Here is a 13,347-nt window from a genome sequence, read left to right as displayed (position 1 = left end):
TGGGGGGGCTTGGGGGGGTGGAAGGGGAAAGATAGACAGATAGAGACAGACAGACAAACAGACAGACAGAGAATAAGAGTTTGGGAGAGAGAGGGAGAGGGAGAGAGAGAGAGAAAGAGAGAGGGGAGAGGGAGAGAGAGAGAAAGATTCCGATAAGTTCTGAAGAATGATTGTACTAGTCAAAACGGCTTTAACAGTTATAATATGTCATTGACCGACATTTACAGACATTTACTTAACAACAGCAACAGCAAAAACAACAACAACAAAACAATAACAACAACAAAAACAATAACAACAACAACAACAACAACAGCATTTTTATATCTATTATTCTTGTTGTGCCAAATGCAGATAGAGCGAAGACAAAAAACCCCAAACAATTTCAGTAATGTTGTGTCTTGTTGAGCCAACAAAAAAGATCTTCCCGTGAATAGACTCTGGGTACACACGGACTGCGGTTCTTGAATGTGGAACTCTCTTCTTACCCGTTCCCTACATCTTTACCGTCCTGTCTTTTCTAGCACAATGTATATGACCTGAATTCCTTAACGAACTTCCGGGGGCTCATTAGAGCAACAGCTGAAGGGGTTGGAAAGACAGACTCGATTGGGAAACTTGCCTTTAGCCCAATTTGATCGATTGTGGTTTCGGGATTTTTTTTCTTGTTTTATTTACTCTCCATTTGAGACCTTGTCGCCGTTTGGCTTTGTATTATAATAAGTCGCTTTTTCTCTTATCTTTTTTTCCCCTGGAAGTCCCCACTGACCTTTAAACGGTCACGTATAGTTTCCTTGGGGGAAAAAAACGGCAGTGGCCTCTTTCTATTTTTTCGTTTTACATATATTCTCCCAGGATAGCATAGTAACTTTGTCAATTGTCTGTGTTTGGTAGAGAGAGTGTGCTAGTTTCTCCACTTTAAGAGACTCTTTATCAATCGGCTTCATTGTAACCGTGTTCTTTATAAATGAGAAGCACATTGACCATAGTGTGCCATGAAGTTCAAGAAAAAAGCTAGATAGACAGATAGAAACATCAGAGAGAAAGAAACGTCACGTCACTTAGTCATCTGCGCATACAGATTTTGTCTGAGCAAACGTACCTTACAACAATTAGTATTACTACAAGTACAGTTGAAAGTTTTTTTAAAAACCAAACGAGGGGGATCCCGTGGCCTAGAGGTTAAGGTGTTTGCCTCTCATTAATAGGTCCCGGGATCGAATCGGGTAGCGACGGAAAAAAATTTCTTTTCTAAAATTGTCTCCTTTCACCTCCTCTCCTGCTCTCTTGCAATGTTCTGTCGTCTGCTTTCGCCTCCTCTTTCTACCCCTCCCCCCTCACCTCCTTTGCCCCCTCCACTGAGCTCCTGATTCTTTCTGCAGACTTACTACATGGCTCCTTCTTTCTGCTGTCTTTCCGCCACACCCCTGATGTTCTGGTATGAAAGATCTACCCCTAGCCTTCTCGGACACGGGCTAAAAATCTCGCAGGTCCCGTGTGCAAGTTGCGCACGTTAAAGATCCCTCGACGGTCTAAAATCTATTAGAGTAGGCTCCGGCCGCCGCCCGGGCAAAATTCAAAATTTCCTACCAACTGAAAATGCTTAATGTGTCCTTCATGCTCATATGACCTTATGCAGTTGCGAGCGCCGTAAAACGCTTACCAAAACAAACAAAACAAAATCAAACGAATGGAGTTGGTGCCAGTACTGTTGTTTTTTTTACCCTTCGACTTACTTATCAGCGACACCAGTTTGATTCCCTCTTGGTGAAATATTGTAACTAGGTAAAAATAACTCCCTATTTTTTCAAGTGTATTCGGATCAAACAGGCAAAGGCGTACGTTACACTTTTAATAATCTTGCCAGTAGAAATATGTAAACACGGGGTGTGTAAAAATTACACATATAAATGGCAATAACTCGATAAGTTTTACACTAGTTTCAAGAAAACTTCGAACAAATAAGATTCAACCAAAGGGACGTTAAATTCAACAACTAAAATAAATTAATCTCTTTGTTAGAAAAATATTAGTCTAAAATTGCAACAAAAACTGAATAAAATGCACAACTTTACAATTTATTGACAATGAACCATACTGTGTATTTGAGCATTTTAATAGTATCTTAAACTGACATTGGCCAAAAATAAATAAATTTATAAATAAGAAATTACTCTTTCATAGCGCTATAGTTTCCTGGGGGGGGGGGGGTGAAACACTAAGGCAAGGAAAAGCCGACACAAAATCGAACGGCTGAAACTCAATGGTAAACAGAATGTTAAAAGAATCGACCTGCCCAGAAACATGCCACAAGGTTAGTCAAAATTTTCATTCTTTCGAACTTGTCTGGAGCGAAGTGATCAACAGCTGAAGCATATAATCAAAATTGTCAACGCCTTTGTTTTGAAATGTCAATTTCAATTTTTTTTTTCAAAGCATAAATACACGTTATGGCTGATTCTTATGAAGTTGTAAAAGTTTTGTGTTTTGCTCAGTTTTAGCTGAAACTTTAGAAGCTTGATATCTCCCGATCCCGTCACTTGTTTTTTTTTTAGGTGCTTTTTTCATATAGCATACTTTGATGTCCTCTTGGCTGAAGTTCATTTGTTTTAAGTTATTATTGTTTTAAAGATGACCATAATATTGCTCTTTCCATGGGTCTTCTATTTAGATACCCTGTGTACTACGATAGTGGATCAAAAAGCAAAGGAAGAGGCCATATAGAGATTAAGCTACTGATTTCAGTCATAAAAACAACTAGCTGGGCCCCCTTTCGATGAAAGGAATGATCGGTGCATTAACATCAACTGAAAGTCATTGGCTTACTATATTTACACTCTACTGGAATGGAGCAATAAATCTTGAGAGATGCAAAAAATTAGAAGGTCTAGATCTAGATCTATACTCTCAAAACAAAATGCGCCTCGCAAAATATCACTTCGCACCGAATTTTCTAAAATTGCAGAGACAGAAGCGTCGGCCTACAAAAGCCATCGGCGAAACAAAGAAATTTAGCTTTTTCCAGCAAAACTGTCTGAAAACTGAAAAAACGAAGGGCGTCATGATCTGGAGAATATGTTAAAGAATCTTTTGGCGAAAACCGCATGTCGATCGATGCAGCCATTAAAAAGCCTTTTGAATAGCAAAATTCGGCCACCACAAATAGATAATAGAGACACGTAACTGGACGCAATGGAACCCAACCCCGTGACATCACAGTATTCTGGGCTAAAAATTTGATTCCGAACCAAAGATAGTGAATAACAAGATGGGCCACTCAGCCAAAAAAGTGTCCGCAGGAAGTATGCTCTTTGCTTCAGATGGCGCTGCAGTCTGTTTTGAAGCTCTCTTTCGTTTTTCCAGAAGAAGAATAGGAATAGCACCTCCTTGCGTGCGCAGATCGACTGCTGTTCATCAGCAGTTCGGGTACGTTCAGTGCGGAGTTTTAGTTTTTTAAATTTTAATGACCTCTCGCCTTTCATTCTAAAGTCAAATTAAACGAAGAAAACCATTACCCTTTCCTCCGGAAGAGGTTTTTTGTCAGCGTAACCATTTTAAAAAAGCGTTCTTCCGAAATTTATCCCAAAACTTGCTAGTTTCACTATGATTTTTTAAAACTCAAGTAGGGTAACTCTGTTCGCAAAGAGTGCGCTTTTGTGAAGAGGGCGCCACCAAATTTTGAGGACACTTTTTTAATTGGCTCAAAGAGAGAAGTGGCCCATCTTGTTATGTACTATCTTTGTTCCGAACAAGCCACCCTTCCCCCCTGCCCCCTCAATTTTGAGATCGAATAGTTTTAGTAATGACAGTGGTAGGGTATCGAGACTCGTAAATGATCATTCACATCTCTGAACATCGCGAGTAGGTGTATATTTTTCTGTATTTTGAAGTACAGCGTTATATCTACCCTTGCTCTCCGCGGGGAGGTAGGAAGAGGGTGTGCTCAATCCTTGGTCTGGAGCCGCGAGCATGTACATATTAAGTGTCAAACAATGCCTAGGCTTACGTCACAAAATGCGTGGATGTAGGTGAAGCGAGACGTTCTTTGATCTAAAAAGGCCTGGAGCTGCAGTTGAAGCAAGCAGTCAGTTTCTTTTCTCTGCTACTGGCTCATTTTTCCGTGTAGATACCAACAAGGGAGGGGCCGAGTTTGAGGTCAGTTTCTTCGATAGATGACCAGTTTTTGAACGGGGAGAGAATTCAAGGATCATCACATAACCAATGTCTACACTCAAACGAATAATTGGAGTTTTATGTAATATCGCTCTTGATTTTCTTATGAGCCACAAACAGAATGCTGTACTGGTTGTTGTTTTTGTTTTGTTTTGTTTGTTTGTTTGTTTATTTGTTTGTTTGTTTGTTTGTTTGTTTTTTGTTTGTTTGTTTGGTGGGGTGGAGGAGTGCGTTCTGGGGGAAACTAGATGACGTTCACTCAAAAAAATACGAGCCGTTTTTATATCTTTATGGGCTGTAAACTTGGCAAATCGCCGAATCTGATTCATGGAAATTTACAGACTGCGTGGTGAAGAATCTGCTTGTTTATATAACACAGTTTGTTGTTGGTTTAGAGAATTTGGGGAAGGGAGGGACTCTGTTCTTGATGACCCAAGTCCTGGTCGCCCAAATTCCCATGTGGACGAGACAACCGTGGATGTTATCCCACACGATAATGGGCATGATCCCCATACCTCTCAATGAGATCTTTCTGACATGTCTGGACCTAAGCATGGGTCGGTGCAAAATATTGTTCGTGGAGAACTCCATATTTTAAAAAAGTGTTAGCTCTTTGGATACCCCATTCACAAACAGAGGAAACAGAGAGAGAGAGAGAGAGAGAGAGAGAGAGAGAGAGAGAGAGAGAGAGAGAGAGAGAGAGAGAGAGAGAGAGAAAAGTGAGATGTGTAAAAAAATAAGTGTTCTCATCATGTTTGAACCCCATGGGCCCCTGCGTCACAGGAGGCGAAAGAAGGATGTATTTTCCTTTTTGGAATTCTATCAAAACGTCGAGGATTTCAAAGAAGTAAAAGACGTTTTATTGTCTTTTTCAATTAAGGGATGTCCCTCGTGGCTGATATCATGCCACTTGAATATATGTACATCTAGGTCTTTTATTTCCTACATGCAAAGGGTATTGCCTGAATGAAAAATGCTGTTGATGAGTTGAAATCATAGATCAGAACCTCAACGTCCCCCCCCCCCCGTCTACGCAACAACAACGCAGTTCCCAACGAAAAATTCGCCGCCACAACTCTGTATAGCCAATGTTCCAAATTTTTTCTCATACAGCTTACAGTCCTAATAAGCTCCCTGTGACTTCTGATTTTTCCTTATTCTGAAATAACAGCTGTCTAGACTTAAGTTTGAGCGCATTCAGATCCTTACAAGAGCTGTCAATCCAGAGCTTCGAAGCATTATTGGAAGTATTGGAAGTTGACTACAGTTATGGCTTCCAGAAATGACTGTAGAGGAGGGAATCCTGCACTATCAAGGAGAATATTTCGAATCACTGTGATATTTTCAGGATCATATGTTTTACATTTTTTGGAGATATTTCACAACTTCCATTGATTTTTTCTGAAATATCTTATGTATTACGCTATTACGTCATACCACACCTTGCTACAAAATCATTGGCTACTATGTCGCAAGGTACCATACCATGCCATGCCATGCCATACCATACCGTACCATACCATACCATACAATACCATGTCATACCATACCATACCATACCATACCATACCATACCATACCATACCATACCATACCATACCATACCATACCATACCATACCATGGTTCAATATAAAGTAATATAAACGTTTGTTGTCAATTAAAACCTTTCGATGCATATTTTATCTGTGTTCACAGTTGCCATAATCTGTATCCCGATAACTGCTCTGGGCTACGTGTACAACGTGTGGGTAGTGGGAGGAACGGCCATGTGTAAGGTCACAGCCTACATGCAAGGTAAGTGTCTTGTACTTTCGTGATGGGCGACAGTTTGATTACGATGAAGAGTATTGGGGATTATGATGTTGAGTTAGAGGCTCGAGGGAAAAGATTTAGATCAGAATCTGTCTGTGAGTGTGCGTGTTGATGTGTTTTTGTGTTTATTTGCGAACGTTTGTGGGCGTCTGTTTGTTTGTCTGTTTGTCCATCTTTTTCGTCAGTCGTTTGCTTGCTTGTTTGTTTATTTTTTTGTTTGTCTGTCTGTTTGTTTCTTTATTCGTTTGTGACATGTCTCTGTACCCAGCTATTTCATCAAAATCCACGTATTATCTGTCAACCGTTGTCTCTCACTCACTCACTCGCTCTCTCAAACCATAGCAGTGTAGCTAGAAAATAAATAATATGAGTTTTTTCGAAATTTCTTTCTTTCTTAGTTGCTTTACGCTTGTTTCCATATTATATTTATGCCCTGGACACTATTCGAAAGAAAACAGTCTGTATAGATCTACTGCCTGCTGGCTTCCCGAAACTTTTAAGACATGAAACTTTAACAGTATAATATAGTACATGTATTTATTTTTAGACACTGTGGCTTCCAGCCATTTCGGAAACAAAATCAAACAAACAAAACCAATATCGACTTAATCCGTAAAGCAGACATAGAATAGTTGGGGGGTAAGGGGGGGGGGTTGATGTAATCACTCTGATGACTTATAACATACCAGACATTGCTGCTAATATTTTCCAAGATTTATTTGTTTATTTATTATTGATCTCAATAGTAGTGTTGATTCTATAGATGTGGGGGGAGGGGGGTTCAGCTTTTTTGCATGTTTGTCAAGGTGTAAGCTTCTGCGGCGGTGAACAGGAGTGTGAAAAAGAGGGTGGGAGGGGGAATCACTCAGTTCCCTTTTTTATGTTCAGAAATTGGTTATGTGAAAGCCGCTTTCAGTTTATATTATTTTTGCCAGACATTGTTCTTCTTATTTTGAGGGAATTATTTATTGGCCCCTTGCGGATACGCAAAATGTCCAGACTTATTACCAGGTTTCACTGAAATATATATAGGAAAATATGACTAATGTAACCAACTTGGTACGCAGCTACACCCAAACGACAAAGAAAGCCATAATATTTCATTATCAGCGCAACAAGAGACAGGGACAGAAAAAAAGGGGAAAAAAGTACAACTGACATATGCACATTCTTTTCCCAAAAATGGAAAGTAGGAAAATGGTTTGTGCTACTGATAATTTAGTTTCAAATATACAATATGTTGATTATCTCTTTATCAAACAGACTGCACAAAGTATTGCTTCGGCATTTAATCTTCCTGAAAAATTAAGGGGTCTAGTACGCTTGAGCAACCACGCATGACGTATTGCTAAAGCCTGCCATGCCCACCATGATTATGTCCATTCACAGTCTTCTGAATTATACATCATCGCCAGAATTGCCATATTTGCAAAGTCAAAATGAAGACACAGGCTGGTTGTTTGGCCTCTATGAAATCCGTAAACATTGCCCATTGTTTGTTTTTTTCTAATAAATCTTAAAACGGTCAAAATAGAAACACAGAAAAAACATTTTTGTCTCTGAATTCCGTGAACAAAATACAGAAAAACAGAATAGATTTTTAAAGCATTCATGGATTAATTTTTGGACAAGGAAGTACCATTACGATAAAAAGCAAACCTGAGTTGGGTCAGACAAAATTTGCCGGTGTAGACGATTGCTAAATGCAAAAAGAAAATGTTTCCTGGGAACCTTTTTTAATATTAAAAAAATCCTAAAATAGGTGCGATTCTCTCATCACTTTTATTAGATTCTAGACAGTATACATGTGATGCTTGATAGAAAAAGAAGTCTTACACAAGGTGTTTCAATCCAGAAATGTCAAGTTAAGATGGGCTAATCAATTATGGCCTAACTCAGTTCTATAAAGTGATAAAAGAATTCTCACCCCTGAGCAAAATCAATAGCTTGGGGGGCTTCGTGACCTAGAGGTTAAGGTGTTCGCCTCTCATTCAAATGTCCCGGGTTCGAATCCGGGCACTGACTGAAAAAAACTCTTCTCTAAAATAGTCCTCTTTCACCTGATTTCCTGCTCTCTAACAATGTTCTGTCGTCTGATTTCGTCTCCGCTTTCTACCCCTACCCTCTCACCTCCTTTGCCCCCACCTCTGGGCTCCTGACTGTTTATGCAGCCTTTTTACTGCTTCTCCTTGGCTCCTTCTTACTGCTGTCTTTCAGCGATACCCCTCATCTTATGGTAGGTAAGATCTACACCTAGCCTTCTCGGACATGGGCGAAAAATCTCGGAGGTCCTGCGTGCACGTTGAGCACGTTAAAGAATCCTTGGTGGTCCCAAATCGATAAGAGTAGGCTTCGGTCGCCACCAGGGAAAAATTTCTTATTTCCTACCAACTGAAAATGTTTAGTATGTCCCGCGCCGTAAAACACTTACAAAAAAACCCAACAACAAACAAAGAAACAAAATGAAAAACAACATGTAGCCTACGTGACTGAGTTTATGACAGAGTCATAATAATATTATTGTGGTGGAAATAGTAATCGGGTCAAGTACGTGAAATGCGCTTCCCAGGTCTAAAACTGTAATCATCTGTGATTTCAAATTCCCATCGACATATTATTTTAACCCCCCCCCCCTACACACACACAATAACAAACAAAAAACACCCCAAAAAACACCCCCAAAAAAACAAAAATACAGGAATGGAACTCACGTATTCTGTGTACGACGGAGAACTGCCAAAACACCACAGCACAGACGTCGTTCTTCACAGTTCACTAGATCACACATTTAATTGGAGGAATAGGAGAAAACGGAGCCGTGCTTTGAATCACGTTATAACAGTTGTCAGTATTGGTGTTTTTCTTTTCTTTTCTTTTTTTTTTGGGGGGGGGGGGGGGTGGGTGGTAATAAACGGTTATCTGTTGGACATTAGATTAGATATAGCTGGTCATGTTTGGCGTTGAAGAGTTTATTGAACTTGTATACAAGACGGTATGCAGTGATTGGTAAATTGAAATAGATATTACTCGGTATTTGAGTTTCTATTAACCTCTATTGAGCTATAAAAAAGAACGATATGAAATTGTGTCAGTATACTACTGAAATGGCATGTTTCATAGTTCCCAATATAAGGAATGAGTAACAAATCCAGTTTCTCTGTTGCTCACATTTTTCTCACGCTAACGGGCCATTGCCACTTACTGCTTTTGTGTAAATCTCCTTTTTCATTCTCTTTTTCTACGTTTAGAAACCGTCTTACCAGAGCGTACGTGTGAATACCGATACCTCTGAGGGTATGTTAATGAATTTTTTTTTCAATTGGCTCCTTTTAAGTACAAAACTGCAATTTCAAAACAGAACTGACTATGATATTAATTATTTTGAATAAATCAGTTTCTCGAAAACCTGTCATACATGATGGGTATGAAAAAGTCGACATGTTCGCAATGGTTCTAACATAATAATATTAAGTATTAAACAAGTATTGAATAGATACAATGCATAATCTGCCCAGGACTTTTTTGTAAACCAAAGCATGCGGCTCTCGTGGCCTAGAGGTTAAGGTGTGGGTCTCTCATTCAAAGATACCGTGTTCGATTGCGGGTAGCGACCGAAAAATTTTCTTCTCTAAAATTGTCTCCTCTCACCTCCTTTCCTGCTCTCTAGCAATGTTCTATCGTTTCCTTTCGTCTTTTAATAATAATAATAATAATAATAATAATAATAATAATAATAATAATAATAATAATAATAATAATAATAATAATAATAATAATAATAATAATTTTAAAAAAAAAATAGTAGTAATAATAAATGACATTTATATAGCGCTCAACCCCGAATAAAGTACACCGGCTCTGAGCGCTTTACAATACAGTACAACATACAACAGTAACATAAAACGTTGTGTTCTGACTAAATAAAATTATTCCAAATATTCATCTTATTAATTTGAAAACAGAAACGACTCCAGCTGACATTTGAATGAATCAAAAGATTTGATCTCTCTCAGAGTACTTGGTAGAGCATTCCAGATCTTGGGGCCTTGGTATTCAAATGCCCTTTCACCCATTGTTTTAAGTTTCGTAGAGGGTAAAAAAAATGAATTTTTTGTCAGCTGATGACCTTAAACTGCGAGTTGGAATGAAGAGTCTTAACAGATTTGATAAATATGATGGTGCATTATCATTCAAACATTTGTGACATAGGGTGGCCTACTTGTACACAATCCTTTTCTCAACAGGAAGCCAATGCAAAGTTCGTAAAAGAGGTTTAGCAGAGTCTGGCTTCTTTTCCGTAAACTAAACGTGCAGCATTGTTTTGGACAGTTTGAAGAGTTTCACTTTCGCCAGTGACATTCCTGATAACAAGGGGTTTTCTTTCTGCCTACACTCCCTCACCTCCTGTGCCCCCACCTGTGGGGTCCTGACTCCTTGTGCAGTCTTTCTACTGCTACTCCTTGGCTCCTTCTTACTGCTGTATTTCTCACCTAGCCTTCTCGGACAAGGGCGAAAAATCTTGGAGGGCCCGTGTGCAATGTGTGTACGTTAAAGATCCTCTGGTGATCTAAAATCGATAAGAGTAGGCTTCGGCCGCCACCCAGGGAAAATTCCAAATTTCCTATCAACTGAAAAAATTTAATGTGTCACGCGCGCTCATATGACCTTATGCAGTTGCATGCGCCGTAAAACGCTTACCAAAAAACAACAACCCAACAACAACAACAACAACAAAAAACCAAAGTAAAGCTGTGCCAACATCTGGACAACCAGGCAAGCTAAAAGGGCAACACGATATGTATGTTTTTTTGTGTTATTAGCGAAGTAAGTTATCGCCCAATTTGTCTGGCACTTGTGGATTGAGTTTTTTCCTTAGACCAATGAAAATAGTATATCTATACAAGAAGAAAAAAAAAGCTAGCCAAAAAAAACACAAAAAAACAACAACTATACATGTATAGTGAATATTACTTATTATTGTTCTTTTTCGTCGGGGGGGGGGGGGGGGGGGGGATGGGGACACTTTTCAATGAATAGTTTCCTTTACTAAAAATATTTCAGGAGTACATGATACTGTTAAAATAAATCTCAGGACGAACAAAATGTCAAACTACCAGAGTGACCTCCACTGCTCACGCACAGATAATTACAGTTTTCAATAAACTATCAGTTACGACGATGTAAGCGATTCCAATAGCATCCCCCGCAATGGGTTTCAGATAAATATTGTGGACAGTATTCTCTTCCGTTATTAAATTTCAGTCTTTGAACTATTTTTTTTCACTTTGAAAAATGTTTCTAGGTCGCAAAAATAGGATCGTAATATGTTTGAAGTCATTAGGCTCTATAAGTATATTGATGGTGAAATACAGGGATCAGACTTGTAGTACGATCGTTGTTTTGAACCACGTATTATATAGTTTTATGATGTTTCGCTTTTTTGAGCCACATGTTTGGCGTCTGATATATTGCTGGGATGAAAAAACAGGAACTCTAGTGAGGTCAAAAATTCATGGCGCAACTTATCCTCAAATATCTATTTAATGAGTAAATCAATGTTATCCATACTTTGCACAGCAGTTTGCATCAATTTGTCTTAACTAGATCTAAATCATATTTTTCCACATCAATTGAGGCGAGATTTAAAAACTTTTCTTCTTAAATTTATATAAAATACTATAAATCTACGTCATACAGAAAATGGGATTGTTCACAGCACTTTCTGCTTCTCACACACATTTTGCATACGCATTTGGCCTACGTCACAGCTCACCAATGACACTTTTTATTCGCCAAACTTGTCACAAGAAATCCATTATATAGTGAACATATTTTTTTGCACTAAAGATTCTCAAAACAAGCGTTCAATAAAGTCAGTGTCACGATTAGAAAAAAATGACAGGCTTGATTTTAAAAGCGACAGCTGCTGTAAGCCTGTCAAAATCTGTAGAAACCACACACTTGGATTTTTTATTAGTATTAATGAAGGAATTTTCTAGAATACAGCTAACAGGTGTTTACAAAAATATTGATATGTAAAGACAAATTTATACAAGCCATTGTGCAAAAGCTGGAGAGTCTATGTTCTACATTTTGGGAAATATTTGACAATAAATTGCACCACGAATTTTTTACCACACTATAGAAGAATTTCTAGCAAGGCAGTGCCTTTAGATTTGGAAAATTGTCTGGCAGTAAAGAACATGGGGATTCCTCTATTCGGAACTAACTTGACCTAGTACGCACACCCATTGCTGTCACCCTCCGTGATGCCACATTTGGGTCGCCGCCATGTCTTGTGTGAAGGATACTTTTAAACATGTTTAAGAACAGGGATTAAAATTATCTTTTTAACCGAACACGTACATAGTTATTATTTCTTCTTAACGTGTAAGTTCCTTAAAGTAAGATGAACCGTTTTATTGTACGGGATTTTTTTCCGAAAGAGGGGGGGAGGGAGGAGTTTTCTCTTAAACTTTACCAGATTTACGACCTAGATTCAACAATGATGTGTCCCCTCGAATTCCAAGACTAAGACTGTGCTGTTTAATCACATCAAGTTCGGTATCTGTTGGTTAGTTAACCTTTAGAAGAAGGACCTGTTAATCAAAGATTAATGGATGTTTTGTCTATCAGAAGATGGCTGTGCCAATTTGAAAGATCCATTCTCATGCCACTGTATTTCGCTAATCAAGTTATCAAATACACCATGTTATAGCGTTTCTCTGTACGTTGACTAATTTGTGTCTTTTGTAATAACCATTTTCTAGTAAAAGGTTCAAGTTTTTATTTAAAGAACAAAATGCAGAGTGCAAGAAAGAAAGTTCAAGGTTTTTTTAGAGAACAAAATGCAGTGTGCAAGAGAGCCAGTTATACTTACAAAAGGTTTGGCATTTCTTTTTGTCTACTTGGAACAGTTTCAACGCCATTGCCATGAGGTTAAAAGTACTACATCACGAAAATAACGCAGTATGTGTTTATTGCGGTCTTTTAAGAATTATATGACAAGTTTATAACAGGGGCGTTTTTACGAGATTATACTTTTACCGAACAAAGCAGCTGTTCACTGCCATACTAACACACGGATCTTACGTCCCAGTACTTCGTATGTGCTCTGCATCGTGAGAAAGCCAAACTGAAAACTTTTCTTTTGGGGCTGCAAATGATATTTGAGCTGCTATATTTGATTGTGTTCTCTGATTCGATGAAGCAGTCGGCAGACGAAACATAGCGTAACAAACTACAGATCTGAGTACTTCTGACTTAAATGTGTATGCTGTCTGGAGCAAACACTATAAATACGAGGTTTTATTTTATCAGAAACTGATCACTGTCTACCAGAGTGTAAAAGATGCCCCCC

General features: G+C 38.6%; 1 protein-coding gene across 2 annotated transcripts in view; it reads left to right on the top strand.

The window, feature by feature from the left end:
• Positions 1-13,347, top strand: part of LOC101855105 (gastrin/cholecystokinin type B receptor) — a gene marked incomplete in the record, with an annotated part of 167,967 nt that overhangs the window by 131,664 nt on the left and 22,956 nt on the right. For both annotated transcript variants that reach the window (XM_035970064.1, XM_013083175.2), the window contains 1 exon segment: positions 5,871-5,969. In XM_035970064.1, coding sequence (XP_035825957.1) covers positions 5,871-5,969 — 99 coding nt within the window.

Source organism: Aplysia californica, unplaced genomic scaffold, assembly GCF_000002075.1.
Source record: "Aplysia californica isolate F4 #8 unplaced genomic scaffold, AplCal3.0 scaffold00216, whole genome shotgun sequence".
NCBI classification, from domain to species: domain Eukaryota; kingdom Metazoa; phylum Mollusca; class Gastropoda; order Aplysiida; family Aplysiidae; genus Aplysia; species Aplysia californica.
Note: the sequence above shows the minus strand (reverse complement) of the source record. Positions and strands in the feature narration are given on the sequence as shown.